This window comes from Echinops telfairi, unplaced genomic scaffold (assembly GCF_000313985.2).
Source record: "Echinops telfairi isolate 266 unplaced genomic scaffold, ASM31398v2 ScPeMD7_8;HRSCAF=38, whole genome shotgun sequence".
Taxonomy (NCBI): Eukaryota; Metazoa; Chordata; class Mammalia; order Afrosoricida; family Tenrecidae; genus Echinops; species Echinops telfairi.
In genome coordinates this window covers 6997590-7015957 of record NW_022103905.1, presented here as the reverse complement: position 1 = coordinate 7015957, position 18368 = coordinate 6997590, and the positions used below count along the sequence as shown (strand labels likewise).

The 18368-nt window shown below is 43.0% G+C and overlaps 1 protein-coding gene across 1 annotated transcript in view; it reads left to right on the top strand.

The window, feature by feature from the left end:
• Positions 1 to 18368, top strand: part of FBN1 (fibrillin 1) — a 221103-nt gene that overhangs the window by 3227 nt on the left and 199508 nt on the right. Inside the window, exons 4-5 of the mRNA XM_013006330.2 lie at positions 6035 to 6130; positions 7696 to 7791. Coding sequence (XP_012861784.1) covers positions 6035 to 6130; positions 7696 to 7791 — 192 coding nt within the window. The remainder of the gene's footprint in view (positions 1 to 6034; positions 6131 to 7695; positions 7792 to 18368) is intronic.

Genomic DNA, 18368 nt, shown 5'->3' with positions numbered 1-18368 from the left:
AGCCCTGCCAACTTTCTTTCACTAGAACATCTGCCTTCTCCATTCTACCCCAAATACTCGGGATGTCTTTCCTCTCTCATGCCTCTCATTTCTCGTCTTCCCTTGTTGGAAGTCAACCTATGGGCATAGTTAACACGAACAATCTAAAGGTTACCAATGCTTCTTTTAATGAAGGTTTCACTGTATATTCATCGTTGTATCTCCAGGATAAACACCACAAAAGGTGCTTAATGGAATGATTATTTAACAAACTCTTTTTTTTTTTGACTTATGGAAACTAGTCATTCTTCCTTGAGGTACTGAAGCATGAATCTGATTAAATGCTTATTGAAACTGCAGATCTACTACCTCTGGAAGCAGGTCAATGGAAGGCGTCATTTAGGCAGTTTCTAGAAGAGACTAATCAAGAAGCACTTTCATAATTAAAACATTTGTTCATTCTGCTAAGTCAAATGAATATACACATTTTATTCTTAAGGAGGCTCCTTTTACTCCCACTATTATTTTTTATGGAGAGTCCTCAGAAGTGATTCAAGGGGACTGTTGAGAAGGACGTGAGTCCTCATAGGCTGGTTGTTAGAAAGTTGAGGTTCAAGTCTGTATACACAGCTTCGAAATGCCTCAACCCTAACCAAGGGGAAAACCAGCTGAGGTTTCTTTTCCATTTCTAATGAGACAAGTCAGGCCTCTTACAGTCGATTCTGTCTTGACAAGGTCTTAAGGAAGAGTGATGGGGTAATAAATGCATCTTCTTTTATCTCTTGCAAGTAGAGACTTCAGTGTGGTCAAATTTCAGTGGGCCCTCGCACGGCAAGTGGCTCTCATAAGCCAGGATAAAGTTAGTGGTCTTGTGGAGCAGTTGCTCTTGGTGCCCACTCACATCCCTTGGCAAACATGGGTGGACAAGGATGACCACCTGAAAGTTTTGTAACATTTTTCCTGGCTAGCGGATGTGCCAGGTCTGCGCGTAGGGTATGTTGGAAGTGCTGGAGCTCAAATGGCCTGAGAAACATCTCTGCACTAATAACAGAGGGGGGTTGTTGGATGAATGCCCCAGCTTCCTTGCCTTGCCTCTTCTTTTGTATAACCGAAAGGTGTGTTCTGCGCTGTTTCCTGAAGTTCGCTCATGGGCCTGCGCTCTAGTTGCCCACAGTGGTAATTGCTTCCTTCTCTACCGTGTCTCATTTTCCCACTCTCTTACCAGGGTTTTCCGGGATTACTTCCAAAACAAACTACCTCTACTCAAATTCTCATCTTAGAATCTTCTTCTGGGGGAAATGCAACCAATTAACAATTAGGTGGAATTCTGCTCACTGCACAGCCTGCAGCATTCTCTCATTGATCACAGTTGGGTCTTCATTCTTTGGACTAAAATACCCAGGAGTGTTATTGCTGGGCTGTAAGAAGCTTTGAGGCATAGTGATTATGTGTTGGACTGCTAACTCCAAGGTCAGCAGTTTGAAACCACCAGCCGTTCCTTGGGAGAGAGGTGGGGCTTTCTACCCCTGTAAAGCGTTACAGTCTCACAAACTCACTGGAGCAGTTCTACCCTGTCCTATAGGGTCACTATGAGTTGGCGTTGACTCGATGGCAGTGAGTTTAGTTGAATTATCCTCTGGAACAAAATTCATTTGGGAATCCGGTAGGGATATGGATAAACCACAGCATCTCGTGCTAACTCCAGGATCTTGAACCTTAGTTGAAATCCTTTGAGCTGCTTGTCCATCTTTGAGAGGACATTCTCCCTGAAACACAGGGCCTCAGGAATATGTGGCCGTGTATGTTTGCATGTGGACACTCTGAGTGCCGTAGTATTTTTATTCTCTGGAAGCAGCACAGATTGAATTTCAGACTATATTCTGAGGTTGCGTATTTGGGGCATTGAGTAAAGGCTCTAGAATCTCCTTAAGGGTTTAAGTGGAACCTCGGGTTTTCTTTGGGCTCCCTTAGAGACATACCACTTTCTTTCCTAAATTGCCTGGCCTCTGAAATTCTTGTTTGCATAAGTTAATTCTGACTCATGGAGAACCCATGTGTTTCCTAGTAGGATTCCGTGACGTGGGGTTTTCAATGGCTGTGATTGCTCAGAAGTAGATCACCACATTTTTCTCCTAAGGCACTTTGGAGTGGATTTAAACTGCTAACTTTTTAGTTATTAGCTAAGGACTTACATCCCAATCCGACTGCCGTTAAGTTGATTCTGACTTACAGTGGTCTTTTAGAGAGTTTTCCAGAGTGTAAATCTTAGGGAGCTAGATAGCTTCATCATTCTGCTCAGGAGTTCCTGGTGGGTTTGAACCACCAACCTTGCAGGTAGCAGCCTAATGCCCAACCCGCAGCACTCACCCAGGGTCTCAGAACCCGTGTGTTTGTGTGTGTGTGTGTGTGTGTGTGTGTATATATATATATATATATATATATATGTATGTATATATATCCCCCCCTCTTTTCAACTGCTTCCTATGAGTATAGCAAAAATTCCTATCTAGTTCCTCGATTTCCCCACAGAATTCCTGAATCTGACTCCCATATTGAAAGAAATCTTCTGTTCATTTTTGTTTTGTTTTGTCCAAAGATCTAAGACTCACAAAAATTGGTAAACGTGTTTGTGGCAAAGCAGGTAACTAAGCTCCTGCTGTCTGCTGAAGAGCCCAAGGAGTCAGGGCTCATTGATTTAAGTGGGCCACTGGGATAAGCCTTCCTTCATGGTCCACATGTCTGGTGGCGTGTTTTTCTTTTTTTAAAAGAGAAGTAACACTGAATGTTGGAAATGTTTTCAGCTGAAAGACAGTTCAGGGAAAACCTAAATGGATATCAGGAAAGTTTTATTTTTTTAAAATTTTTTTATTATTCTGTGGCATTTAAAGTGAGGTGATCATTCTTCTCAGAAAGGAGAATGCATTCTGTTTCTCAAGCTAAGTCACAATTAAAACTACTGTTAGCCTTTTTATCTTACAACTGGCAACATGGCTTTGTTGCTTGTGTGGGAATGGAAATTAGCTCTTGGCATGAACCACACTAATTGAAATCAGTTTGTGGGTTGAGTTCCTATGCTGCTTGACTGATGACATCATTTCCTGTGCTTTTCCTAATCCCGACTGTTTTTCTAAGATAGGATGAAGCTAAGTTAAACTACAGATTTTAAGCAATGATAGTCCTTTTCCTGACCTACTTAGAATACCATCGGAAAAGTTCACCAAATCATTTCTTTTGTATATTTAAACTTATTTTTAAATTGACAAAGTAGTTTGGTTAAGAGATTTTATTAGAATCATGGGCGCCTAAAATAATAGTCTGTTTCAATCAATTTCCTAGGTTGCCTACTATCGTTAACTGTGCTTCAACAGAGGAGTTATGTTGCTTTTAATTCACTGTGGAACAAAGATGATGACGTTTTAAACAGCAACCTACTTAGGGACCTATTAGTACTTTGGCCACTGTGGGCAACTGTTTGGACTCAGTGTGATATTTCAATATATATAGTTTTTAATTTGCCTTTTTATTTAAAGTAGCAAATTTAAATAAAATAAACACATCTCCATAGCAGGTAAACCTGTCAACAGTAAGGTTTTCCATAAGACCTATTAGTAGTAACCAAACAAAAAATCTTAAGTAGGCAACTTGAAGGTAACTGCTTTCATTTTGGAGGGGGGTCAAGAGCTGGTTGAGTACATGTAGCTCTCCACTCAGCAGAATATCTGGTGGGTACCAGGAGAGCACAACCCAGAAGCTAGACACAAAGGGGAAGCGGTGTTGCTCAGCGAATGGCAATTTAGGAGGTTGATGCCAAGGCTCTTGGCTCAAGAAATACCCCTCCCCCAAGGTCCCCTCAAACAATGGTACATAGATCGTTTTTAAGGTCATTCAACAGCTTCTGAGTTAAGGGAATAGAAATGAACTTGGTAAAACTTGAGCCATCATCTGCATATAGGTACCTCTATGACGTACTTGGCATTGAATGGCCCTATAAATAAATTATAGTCGTGACACTTTCACTCTCATGAAGCTTTTGGACCAAGGACTCAAGGCAGGATGAAGGACCACAATGATGAGCGTATATACCATATGCTTCAAAGTGATGTGTAAAGTGCTCCGGCCTCAGAGAGGGGGTGAAGGGGCAATGAAATCAGAAAAGACTGAAGGAGAGGAGAGGCTATTGGAGATAGGCAGGATGTTAGTGTTTTGAGGGAACACTCTTGTTTCATGTACTGGGTAGTTAGGAGCAAGGAGACATCAGATGAAAAGGGAAGAAGGCATGCAGAGCGACCAGAACAAAGAGAGCCATAAGACTGGTAAGCACAGTGCCCGGCATTTGGGTGGCAGGTAGTAGGTATGTAGACATATTTGAGCGATGAGTAGATCAAGGGACAGTGTCGTGTAACATACACTCGTTGTTGCTAATGGTGGTCAAGCCAGTTCCACCTCACGGTGACCCGTGTGTGCAGGTGGAGTCGCTCCGGCCAGCCGTCAGGGCCATTTCTTTCTGAAGCAGGTCAGCACATCTGTCATCTGAGCTATCTCTTGAGTGGGGGTGTCAGCTGCTAACCTTACGTTTAGCACTTCACTGTGTGTGCCACCCTGGCGCTCTGACAGATTTGCCCTGAGAGAGTGTAAAGGACCCCTGAAGGGTGCACGGGCCGTGCTGAGGGGGCCTTGCACGCGGCGAGATGGGGATCGCTCTGCATTCAGCAGGCCCAGGGAGACGTTGTGACATGTTCTTGAAAAGGTGTTTCTCTTTCCATTTGAGTGAACCTCTTTGGAGGTGGAAGAGGAAATGGGACGCCATACGTTCCGGCACTTTCCTTTTCCTGTTGCTGTGCTGCAAGTCCTCATTCCCTCGGCCTTTCTCCTGAATAGCGGCCACTTTCCCTTCCTGTCCCCAGGAACCCCTAACACGTGGTACTAAGAGGGTGGAGGCAAGGAGAAGTCTCCTTCCCGCCCCTGGGAAGTGATTTGGTTCCTGTGCACCAGGCAGACCGAGCAGAAGGAGGGGGTTTTGGTGCGTGCCTGGAAAGCAGAGATTCTCTCTGCTTAAGTAAATATTGAGACTTTTCCCCTCCTGGTTTCCTCTCGCCATTTAGAGGTCAGGGCAGAATCAGCCAAGCTCCCAGTGCCTAGTTCTGGCCTCCTTGTCTAGGGACTAGGGCAATCGGAATCAGGGATCTATTAATTCAGCCAAACCATGAACCTTCTCCAAATAGGATAGTTACTGCTTTCGGGGGGCCTAGGGAATGGCTGGGGGCTTTCAAAAGTGTTAATAGGGTGCTGAGATCCCTGGGACAGAGTGAGCCTAGTCTCTAGAGCACTGAGGCCACAGGTGTGTGTGTTATCTGATCCCTGAGCCCAGACATCTGCTCCCTTCGCCTTCCTCTGAGTCATCATTCTCACCGGCTGAGGCCGTTTGGCCGGTGCTTTCTGCCCTGATTCCTGCAGTTCCCACTTCCGTCGTCGGTGACAAGCTGAAGGAGCGAGTACGTCAAGCCCCAAGGGCATTATTTGTGGTTAAGGTTACATTTGAAACAAGCAGCTCTTTCAGAGCCATTTCTACCCATTCCCATTCTCAGGCTGTCTTGTTAATAAACGCCCTTCAAGGGATCTTTTTCTTTTCTGCGCCCTCCCAAATATATTTTAAGAAAATGCTGTGAAAATTGTCACCATGACTATTTTCCTGGCTGGCTACCTACCTGGGACTGTAAAGCTTTTAACAGGAGAAGTGTTGCCACCGTCACCTTGTCAAGGCTCTATTTTCTTGTTGGTATGTTACAGAAATGACTCTGGTGAGTTCTACTAAATTAGGGAACCGAGCAAGCACTGTTAAAATATGGGCTTAAACAAGCGCCCCGAGCTGACCTGGTTTTATGCATGCAGATGAGAACCGACTTAACACCGTCAGTTATGGCTTCATCAATCTGTGACTGCCGAGAAAGAACCTCCTTTTTCTTGAAATGAACTGCAAAGCCACGCTAGCGAACTGTCGCACACCATGTGCCTCGATTGTGTTTAAACACCGTGTTTTGTTTTTTTCCTTTTCAAGTCCAACACTGTAATATCCGCTGCATGAACGGTGGTAGCTGCAGCGATGATCATTGTCTTTGCCAGAAAGGATACACCGGGACCCACTGTGGACAGCGTAAGTAAATCAGGGTTATAATTATTCTAACGTTTAACCTACGGAGCGCACAGAATTAAGAGATGCATGCCGATGGATGGCCTTTGATTAGTCTTGGTCTGGTATTTTCCTAGCTGTCCGGTGGTCTTGCACCAAGGACAAGATAACTGAACCAGACACCTGGCACTGGTTTTCCATGTGGAATGTTGGGAATGGATCTTGCAGTCACTTTCCTTAAGTTTCCTTCCCCTCCTGCTTGCCCAATCACCACCCAGAGGGACGCATTCACTTTCTTTCTAGATGGACAGTTTCTGTTAGCTCGATGAACAGCTACACCTGGATTTTCAAGCTGTCTCAAAGCACAGGCAGCCTCTGGAGTACGAATGGGTCCTCTTCCCAAGTCTGTCTTTACTCAATGTGTCTGTACGTCACCACAGTTAGGTGCAGCTTATGTCCAGTGTCAGTGAGTCACCCATTTGTCTTAGTCTGTACTAGGGGCCTCTGGCGTACCTGTGCGTGCATAGAAAACAGAAAAGCATCTTTAATGCGATAACGCAGTGGTAATCATCATTTGATGCATGTCATAATGTGGCACCCATTTGTTTTGGGGGAACCGTTTTTCTGTAGCTCAGATGTTTACTGTAATTGGGTTTGGCCAGGTTCTAGGGTTCATTGTGCTCAGGGATTGACTGGGAACCACCTGAGGAGGGTATCTTTGGTTTCGCCATTGCAGCAGATCTGAAGATTGACAGCTGGATATGTTTGGCAGCTGAGCTCCTTGTATAGGCAAGGGAGCGGCTCAACACCGTGACTATCACTGACATGAGAGAAAAGTACATGAAAAGAGGAATCATTTTAACCAGGGGCATTAGGGAAGCCTTGTGGAGGGGTGGGCTAGGTTTCGAGGAATGAGTGGGATCAGTAGATGAACCTGGACAGAGCCTATCGCTTGTGATACAGATGCTCAGAGAAGTTATGCATGGAAGAGTTTTAGGAAATTGAACCAAGAAGAGTTGTTTAAAGCATGAGCTTTCAATTATTGTTTTATGGCCTTTTAAAGTAACCAAAGTGTCCCTCCCTCAAGCACCGCTCATCTAATCTCGCCAAATAGTTTCCAATGAATCTGTTATAACACTCATTTGAGTTCTGGTTATGGTGCTTAAGTTACTAGAGGCCGGTGATAATATTTTGTTGTTTTCATTTAATCGTGTGGTTTACATGCTGCATTTCTTCGAAGGGGACATTGGAGTGATAGAGTTTCCCCCCATGAGAGCTCTCCAAGAATTAGTCGGATAACATGCTTTTCCTGGGTAGGGAAGTACCTGGTAACAGCCCTTGTAAGATGCAAAACTGAAAGCATTGCTTGGATGCTTCATGGAGCCAAACCATCGGCATCAGCGCAGTTATACATTCTCTATGAAGTCGCACCACTTGAGAGTTGACTGAGCACCAAGAACGCAATTGGACCTACAGAGCCATTACCAGGCTGATTGCTGCCCATGGTCTTTTCAGGGGATGTAAATGCCATTTCACTTTCTTCTGCTTTCAGGTTAAGCGTCTCAGCTTCTCTGTTCCTTATTTTACAGCTGTCTGTGAAAGTGGCTGTCTCAATGGAGGGAGGTGTGTGGCCCCAAATCGATGTGCCTGCACTTACGGCTTTACTGGACCCCAGTGCGAAAGAGGTAATGGCTTCTTATCATCTTATATAGAAAGGTGCCCGGGCCCGAAGCTAGGGTTGATTGGGAGAGGCATTGGGCTTACAGTCAGTGTCACGAAACAAAATGTGCTATGACTTGTTGAATGGAATATCAGTTTATTCTGTAAACATGCATCTAAGTTACAATAAAGAGTTTTAAAAATAAATAAAAGGAGATTTTAAAATGCAGTTGGTTGAACTTTTCAAAGCAATCTCCAGAGGTACCACTGGGTAGGTTCTTAAGGTGACAAGAAATGGCTCCAAATCCATTTATCTTATTCAGCAATTTTTGTGCATGGATCCCGGGACTGAAAAGTCATTGTATGCCTAAGTACTGGTTGGCATCAAGACAGAAAAAATGAATTTTCCATAAGATTTAGAATTGAGCTTGTTGTGACCCTAGGAAACTGGGGACATGGCTATAGACAAAACAATGGTATAGAAGGGATACAGCAGTCGGTGTCAGAGATGAAAAATAGCGATGTTATATAACTTATAAGGGTTCATGAGGGTGGTGGGGTGGGAGGGGGAAGGAAAAAAGAGGAGCTGATATCAAAGGGCTCAAGTAGAAAGATAATGTTTTGAAAATGATGATGGCAACATATGTACAAGTTCACTTGATATAATTGGTTTATGGATTATTATAATATCTGTCAGAGCCCCCAACAAAATGATTTCATATTAAAAAAAGGAAAGGTTTACAATGAATGTACCTGAATCCACCTGCAGAGCTGATAGCTCCCATTCAGGGCTGCAGGGGGCTACAAGCTCAGCACTCACGGTGCTCCCTGGAAATACTGAGTGGTGAGAAATAGTGCTTTCACATACATGGTTTATTCAGTACTTACCACCACCCAGTGGAGGAGGTGTAATTATGCTCAGAGAGGACGAGCAATCTCCTGAAGATTACACAGGTAATAATCTTTCATCTGAGTGGCAGTCTCTGTTTTCAAGCCCAGTGCTTACTGCTGTTTGTAATGCAAAGAAGTGTTTGACCCAATTTATCTGCATGTAAATACAAATATGATTTTGAGTATACATGGATCCGTATATGCTTCATATTTTTGTTTTCTCTAAACATTGGTCTTTTTGATCTCCACATGTAAAGCCTTTCCCCACAGTTCCTGGTTTTATAGTGAAGTTTTTGAGGGTTGGGGTCGTTTGGCTAAACTGGAAAGAGACTCATGGACTTTATTTGTAGTCATCACTTTTGTCCATCTTTCTCTGAGATGAAGACAGTCAGTAACAGATATGTTGTAGAGATTAGAGGACTGTGTGGGATGTGAGAAAATGTTGGGTTTATGCTTCTGTTTTTGTAAGTTCACCTAAATCCAGTGATTTGTTAATTAAATAATAACATATTTTAGAAAGTTGCTGTCGATCAGTTGCTATTCTTACCAGATGAATTATGCTGTGGCTGTGGCAATCAGACCACTGCATGATACCGATGTGTGATGAATTGTGGATTATGTTTACATTGCATTTTGACCACTCTTTGGAATTCTTAATTTGAACTGTTTTTCTGTACAGTGTGCACAAATGCACGTGAATGTGCACACAAGTTTATATACACAAGGGGCCTTCAAAAGTTTGTGGGAAAATGGAATTAAAAGATAAGGGAATTTTCCCTAGAACTGTGGATGGATTGCTTGTATATATAATGGTATCCAGATTAACAAAGACAACTGTTTCTATTAGCATCCTCACAATGAAGATGCAGAAGATTTAAACTGGTACCATCTAAGTTGAGCCATGGTATGGGAAAACAATTTCTCAGAAACAAATTCTAGGTTCTGAGTTTGTTTTTTTTAAACAAAAAGAATCACTAATAAGGTGAAGTTTTGATTAAATTATTAACAAAGTACAGTTAGTAATTTATTCCAAAGGATGCTAATATCTATAATTCCAGGCATTGATTTGTGGTAATTCATAAAGAGGGCATGATATTGAACATTCCACAGTTCTTTCTTCAAAGATCTGACATGTGTCCAAGATTCAGAAAAGGCATGAATGGGCTGAACTTGTAATCTACTAATCAAATTGGTATAACATTCAGGGGTTTCTCCAAATTCGGAGGTGGGAGGGGTCCTTTACTGCTCTCCTGCGACAATAAGACTTTACTGAAATCTCCCTGAAGCTGTGGGTGTATATATCTGAGTCCTGTAGGATCTTCTCAGTAAGGATTATCTAAAACCAAGTATTCCCCAAATGACAGTTATTCTGGTACTTACGGTAGTAGAACTTTGGGGGTGGAGTGGGAGACCGAGAAGCCGTCTCTTTTAAATCATTGCCTCAGTCTACCTTACCCCTGAGCACAATCAAAAAGCCTTTGATGGAAGAAGGGAAATGTGAGTAAAATTTTCCCCACCATATGGGAGAAGAGAATCTTTTTGATTCAAGAATTGTATTCCATTTAGAGTCTTCCCTGGTTTCTGCTCTGTGAAAGTCACCTGCTTACTTCTATCTGGGATGAAAGAGCCTGTGTCCTCTTGCCCAAATGTATGCTTTACATTTCAAGAGTGATGGATAAAATTGTAGCACCGAATCAGGAAGAAACCATCCTGAAGCACAGGAAAGTATTCTGTGTGACATCCACAGACTAGACCTAGTCATCACATTGTTTATCATCGAGACGGTGCCTACGCTACTTGCACTCTGTTTTTATCGGGGTGTGGTTTTAAAATGGACTTCCAAAGTGCCTTGGCTCCTTACGCCTTCTGGCTCCAGGCTGAGCTGGGTGCTCCCTCTGCATTCTCTTGTATCGTTGTTGGCACCCCTCTTTTCAGAGCCCTTGGTGCATTGTGAAAGGAGTCCTGCTGGCAGAGCGGATCACATATTGGACTGCGAGCCACAGAGTCAGTGGTCTACTTGAGACCACCTCCGTTGCTTGCTGAGAGCAAGATGAGTTTGTCCATTCCAGGAAAACTTTACAGCTTCAGAACCCGGCATGGAGGGTGACTGGGAGTTGGTATTGTCTTATTGGCAGCGATGTTGTATGTTAGTATGTTAAAGGAGCCCGTGTGACACAGTGGTTAGGAGTTCAGCTACTAACTGAAAGGTCCTCTGCTCCAACTTGGCAGCATCTCCTTGGGAGACGGACGGGCCAGTCAGCTTCTATCAACTTGGCAGCCTTGCCAACCCTTTGGGTTAGTGCTTCTAGGGCCAGCAGAGTGACTATGGGTCAGAATTGACTTGATGGCCATCAAGGAGGTAGGTAGCGTAGTGAATGAAGGATCCTTGGTGGTGCAATGGTTAGGCACTGGGCTGCTAAGGAAAAGGTTGGTGGTTCACCCCTACCCAGCGTGTCCACAGAAGAACGGCACAATGATCAGCTTCATAAAGACTGGAGCCCAGAAAATCGTACAGACGAGGTCGACCCTGTCACACGGGCTGGGTGAGTTGGCAGCCACTTGCTGGGCCACTGTGCATTGGAACCCGCTCAACAACACCTAGCAACAACAGTCAGCATCACTACAATCGTGTACTGTATTGAAGCCGCAAGTTGCCATCCCTCCCGCTCCAACTATGGTTTAAGCATCTTTGCCATTCCCATACCAAAGTTGTCAATGCCCGATGCGTAGGAGATTCCATACATGTTGAACTGGGCTTCTTTTCTAAGGCATCAGAGAATCGCGAGATAGGACGATCAGATATGGACAGATGTCTGCAGGTAGTAAGTGTTGTTTGCTTCATTATGGGCAGTTCTGGATGGTTTTCATTGGTGTCCGAGATGATCACAGTGTTGATGTCTAATTGAATTACCTTGCACCGCATCTTTCAGGCTATCATTTTTCAGCTAATAAGGATGTAGAAAAGGAGGTGCATTTTGACCAAAACCAGGTGACACTAAAAAATAACTTCTGATCATGATGTAATATGGAAGGAAACCGTTAGAATGTCAGTTACACTTACCTCTCAGGATAAGCAGCCTGGTCCCTGGGAGAGATTTTAGAACTTTTCTATACCTTTAACTCTCTCTCACTGCCACTGAGTCAATTCTGACTGGCAGTGACCCTTTCAGACAGACTAGAACTGCCCCTGTGGGTTTTTGAGACTGCAAATCTGTACTGGAGTAGAAAGCCTTATTTTTCCCCTGGAGTGGTTGGTGGTTTTGAACTGCTAAGCTTGCCATTAACAGCCTATTGGGTAACCCACGACACTACCAAGGCTCCTTGTGACTACGTCAGAGACCCCGTATAAGTGTGGAATACCCTTTGAGGAGAACTGCTGGCAGAATCTGGATCACTTTCGGTTAAAGAAGTGAATGTCTATGCTATTTTGGTACGTAGTGGAGAGAAGCAGTGAAGGAGAATTTGAATCATCCAGCAAACGCGTTAGATTATGTAGATTATGAAGCAAAGTTTCTCTTAACTCTATCTTATATCTAGTAAGATAAATAGCTCTTTTAAAAAAATTCCTGATTACTCAACCTCATGGACAGGGAGCAATAATAATACAGTATAATATTGACTGTCCCACGACACTCAGAGGGAAAAATGAAGGCGTGTGGCTTGTAGTATTTACTTTATAGAAATTAAATGTGACTACTTTTTTGGGTACATTTTTCAGCGTGCTGCAGTTTTCACTGTTGTCTTACGTGCTGTCCACTTTATATTATTTGTTCATTCATTTTGTTTCTTGGCCCTTGTGGGCAGTTGAGTTTGCTGTGTGTATTTTCAATCAGATTGTAATTATTTGTATTTTCCTTTAAATCACATGTTTTCATCATATACTCTTTTTCTTCTGTAAGTGCACTTTATGCTTTCTCCTGACTCTCTTCCTCCAGTCTGTACCCTTCCCCTGCCTTTCTGTCCACTCTCTGCCTTCTTTCTTTGGGTCTTGAGCAGCCGGTAGACCTTAGCGCTTCCTTAGCTCAATGGTACAGTTTATGTGAGTGTTTGTTATCAGAATATTGAAGTGAGGTCAGTGCCTATTTTGGCAGTGACAACACAACCTAGTTGTGCATTACCACAGTGAACTGCCAACAAAAGAATTCCATCAAAGAATCACGTGTGGAATCGTGCTTTTCCTTTTATCTTGCTGCAGAACGCAGGCCAGTTTACATCGTGCTAAATGCTGTTGTAGTAAGTGCAGTGAAACGTGAGCATGGAGAGATTTCTCAACATTCTCAAGGAAGAAGAGAATGCGAGGGCATTGATGGATTGGCTTGAGGATGAGAGAGACAAAGGGCAGGCACCTGAGAAGATGGGAAGGGAAGCCAGAGAATCAGGAGCATACTGAGTCAACGAATCTAAAAGGCAAGGAAATCAGAAATGGCTTGGTGGTTTCTAGATTCATAAAAAGGACAAGAGAGAATGAGGGAGAATCATGAATTGCTTATCATTAAGAACAGGCAATGAGTACGTAGTTCTTAATGTATGCTAGGCAGTGTTCTTAGCTCGTTCTAGGGATGATTCACTTACTCTTTCTGACAACCTTATGAGAAAAGCCCTATTGTGAGTCTCATTCTATAGAGGAGGGAACAGAGACAAAAAGAAGGAGATTACAAAGCTTCCCAAAGTCAAAATGCTTCTAAGTGGTAAAAGCCAGATCTGAACTTAGCCAGTGTGGCTCTCATGAGCCCCTGCATATAACCTCAGTGTTCTACTTGATCTCACCAAGAAGGGGTTAATAACTTTACCGAAGTTTCTGATGACAAGAATTCAAGCATCTATGACTTTTAGAATGGAAGCAACAGAGTTTTAAAAATTCAATAAACTTGGGTAGGCAGGGAGGTTTCCTCTGTGAGAGAGTTGAACTAAGTTGCTTTAAAACATTTTTTTAAAATCATTTTATTAGGGGCTCATACAACTCTTATCACAATCCATACATACATCAATTGTGTAAAGCACATTTGTACATTCATTGCCCTCATCATTCTCAAAACATTTCCTCTCCACTTAAGCCCCCAGCATCAGTTCCTCATTTTTCCCCTCCCTTCCCATTCCCCCTCCCTCATGAGCCCTTGATAATCTATAAATTATTATTTTGTCATATCTTGCCCTGTCCGACGTCTCCCTTCACCCACTTTTCTGTTGTCCGTCCCCCAGGGAGGGGGCCACATATAGTTCCTTATAATCGGTTCCCTCTTTCCAACCCACTCTCCCTCTACCCTCCCAGTATCGCCACTCACACCACTGGTCCTGAAGGGATCATTTACCCTGGATTCCCTGTGTTTCCAGTTCCTATCTGTACCAGTGTACATCCTCTGGTCTAGCCAGACTTGCAAGGTAGAATTCAGATCATGATAATGGGGGTTGGGAGGAAGCATTTAGGAACTAGAGGAAAGTTGTATTTTTCATCGTTGCTACATTGCACCCTGACTGGCTCGTCTCCTCCCTGAGACCCCTCTGCAAGGGGATCTCCGGTCTTGAATATCACTTGGATAGATCTCCTATAGGGTTTGAGGATATTCTTCTGACTGATGGATTTAGATTTTGTTGAACAGCCCATTCCAGGATTTGAGCAGAGGTTGGTTTCTATTTGTATATGCAAATGGCCTGCAGTACATGCAAAGGATTGAACCAACATGCGCCAACATACATGTATAAAATTAAAATTAATATTGTCATTGAGCACTGTTAACCATGGAAAACTATATCATTTTCTATGACATTGGAATTAATCAAAATATTTGGAATCTGTATTTTCTAATTGCTTCTACAGAGTCAGCTCTACCTTCAAGTGAGTATGTAGCTACTTTTTTTCCTTTCAAGGAAGTATTTGCGTTTTTGGAAATATCCTGAAATTATCAAATACTAGTGACGACTCTTCATGAAACCATTTAACTTAGCTTATAAAGAGTGTCTGCCCTAAGCACTGTGCTCTTCTAAAAAACCATCTAGGGATCAAATTGACAACAGCAACAGAAAGGTTAGAGCGGTTAGACTGGAAGCTAAGGGGACAGTGGGTTTATGTTAATGGTGGAAGAATAATTTGGCAAATGAAGGTGAGAATTTTTCCACAACTCAAATTATACCATTGGTGTCACTGAATTGTACATGTGAAAATTATCAAATTGGTGATATATTGTCAACAGAAACAAATATAAATTATTTAAAAATACTAATGGCTAAAACTTACTGCCATAGAATAGGTTTTGGCTTATAGCAACTTTATAAGACAGGGTAGAACTACCCTCTGGTTTCCCAAGATTATAACTTTTGACAAGAGTAGAAAGACTCATCTTTATTCCTTGGAGCAGCCATTGATTTTGAACTGCTAACCTTGTAGTTAGTAGCCTAATGCGTAACCTCTATACTATTAGGGATCCACATCAAATACACACACACATACACACATTGACATATACATATACTTATAAATACTACAAGGAATAAGTAAATATTTTAGCTGCTTTGCAAAGCAGTGAAAATAATTGTCTTGGTGCAGTATAGTACCGATGAAACATACAACTTTCCTCTAGTTCTTTAATGCTCCCCCGCCCCCACTATCATGATCCCAATTCTATGTTACAAATCCGGCTAGACCAGAGCATGTACATGGGTACAGATAAGAGCTGGAAACACAGGGAATCCAGAACAGATAACCCCCTCAGGACCAATATTGAGCGTAGTGATACCAGGAGGGGAAGGGGAAGTTTGGGGGGAGAAAGGATCACAATGACCTACATATAACCCCCTCCCAGGGGGACAGACAACAGAAAAGTGGATGAACGGAGACATCGGTCAGTGTCAGACATGAAAAAATAATAATTTATAAATTATCAAGGGTTCGTGAGGGTGGGGGTGAGGGGGAAAATGAGGAGCTGATAGCAAGGACTCAAGTAGAAAGAAAATGATTTGAAAATGATGATGGCAACAAATGTACAATGTGCTTGACACAATGGATATATGTATGGATTGCGATAAGAGCTATGTGAGCCCCCAATAAAATGATTTTTTTTAAAAGAATTATCTTGCCAGACTCACTCTAGAAGCACATGGAATTGCATTCATATTTTCATGTCAAGGTTTATGTAAACCAGAAGATCAAACCTTTTGAAAACCTAGAGTTAGTAACAAGAAGTATTCTACTATTCTTCCTAGGGAGGAAGTGGATACATGATAAGCTACACTGGGAGAATTTCAATCAGTGATATAAATGTGTATAAATCGTTGAATGGAAAGCTTATTTGCTCTGTAGACCTTCACTGAACTCCCAATAAAAAGCTAGGAGGAACAATCATAATCAAGCACCATTGTAGATTCCTTCACACCCATAAATGCAGTGCAATAACTACTACCCCTGAAGATGTTGTACAAAAGGGTGTTTTTTTTTGATGACTTCATTTAACAATTTTCAAAAACTTATCACCGAAAGCAACTGATAAGAATTTGTTCAGAAAATCCAGGAAAGCACTGTCTCTAGTGTATAGAGCGAATGGGAGGAACAACACATAATGGTTCAAATATGTTATAATTCGGTGGCTTATATTGGATGCACTCACTTCTTATAAAGAAAATAAAGCCAGGACCTTGTTGCAGAGCTCGGTAGGATCCAGGGCTCATTTTCTTGTTTTATTCCTGAAGTTTTCTGAAAGGCACTGTGTCAGTCTAGGTACTTTAGAGAAACAAATCTGCAGAAACTCATGTATAAGAGGGAGTTTTATAGAAAGGTTAAGTGTGCCTCAAGAAAACATCCGGACCCAGTGCTGCCCAAGCCCACGAGTCCAACATTAACCCATTAACCCATATGTCCAACACCAATCCACAAAGTCTTCCTCCATCTCACAAAACACACACAATGATGCCGACTGCAGAAGGAAAGCCGAGTCAGTGAATGTGTAAGCATCTCAGCGCTGGCAGGGGTCTCCACACGGCTGCTCCTGCACCCAGGGCTGCATCCAGGTAGGTTCATGCAGCTTCTCCTAGGCGATGTCTTGCAGGAAGTGAGCCTTGCCAGCTGAAGCAGGGAACTGGCTAAGGCAGTTGCACCCTGGTCCGACCATCAGAAAGCAAGAGACCCGAGAACTCAAAAGGCGAGGCTCACCGAACCACTTATCTCTCCGCCCTTCAATTAACCCCACATGTGTTTATTGGCCAGGCTGGCACAATAAACTTTAACTATCTCAGGCACTAATGAAGTGTAGATTCATTGCTCCTTTGTTTGGAAGTTAACTTTACCATGCTGCATTTCTAGCAAAAGTTGTACATAATTTAAAAAAAAATGTAGGTGGCCTGATGGTGGTGTCAGGTTAAGTATTGGATTTATTAACTGCAACATTAGCAGTTCAAAGCTACCAGCCACTCCTTAGGAGAAATACAAGACTGGCTTTTTCTAGAAGGCTCTCCAGCTTAGGAAACCTAGATCAGGTGGCTAGAAGTCGTGATTGACTTAGTGGGCTGGGGGATTTTGTGATTAAAAATTCCCAGCGTAAATACCAGGGCTCCTGTCCATTCTCAAAGTGCGTTTGTACGACATAGCCCGTGTAGTAGGCCTCATTTCTTCTTTCTAAAGGTAAACTGTTGTTACAAACACATGGCGAACCTTCTGTGAGCCTGCCTACGTGGAAAGGAAAAAACAGTGTGTGGCTAGCAGAAGTCGTGTGCCCTCAATGGTCTTGCAACATCTGGCAGCTGGTCTATCATGGAATAAACTTGATTTTCCTAGAAGAGTTCCAGGAAACACATCTGTTGGAATTGGCATCCAGGCCTTGTGGCTGGGTACCTGCATGCACACAGGGAGCACATGTCTTGTAAGGTTGCATGTGCCTTGTATGAACAAGCAGAGTCAGTGAGATGTAAGCATGAAGCACGTTTATTTTCATTTCCCATTGCCTCCCTCAGATGATTCTGTGGGCTACTATTTTTCCCGCTGTTGGATGAAATTTTCTGGCTAGTTGCAGAGATTTTCCCTCGCAGCTCCCTAAACGTAAGCCAAGGTATGCTACTAGTTGCTTCGGTTTCCTTCTTCAACCTCCTGGGCATCTAGAAGTACCTGAAGCATCTTCCTCTTGGAACCCTCTTTGCTACACTAGGCAGACCTGGGGCGGGGGCGCGAGATTTAAGGCCCCTCACATCAGCTTTTACAAGTTTTTAATTGTGTTTAATTGGGGAGATTTGACAAAGCAAATGTGGATCCCATTTAACAATTTTCTACACCTATTGTCCTTTGGTGTTGGCTACGTTTCTGGTTATTATTCCACTTGTAGCCCGTGGTCTGGCTTGTGTGCTGATCTTTGTTTTAGGTTAAATGCTGCAGATTAATTTGGTCTCGTGAGCTGTTGTGGATAGGTGCTGTTGAGTTGGTTTTGACTCAGTTACCCTGACTCCAACACTACGAGGCACTGCCTGGTCCTGTGCCATCCCCTGCGTGGTTCTGATGCCTGAGCCCATTGTTGCAGCCACCCGTTCCATTCATTGTGTCCGGGGTCTTCCTGTTGTTCACTGCCCCACAACTTGGCCAGCCATACTGTCCTGCTCCACGGCCTGGTCTCCTCTGACAACATGGACAAAGTAGCTGAGACGGAATTTTGTCATCCTTGCCTATCAGGAGCCTTCTGGCTGTACTTCTTCAAGGACATATTTAATTTCCTCTTTTGGGGAGTCTGTGGTCATTTCA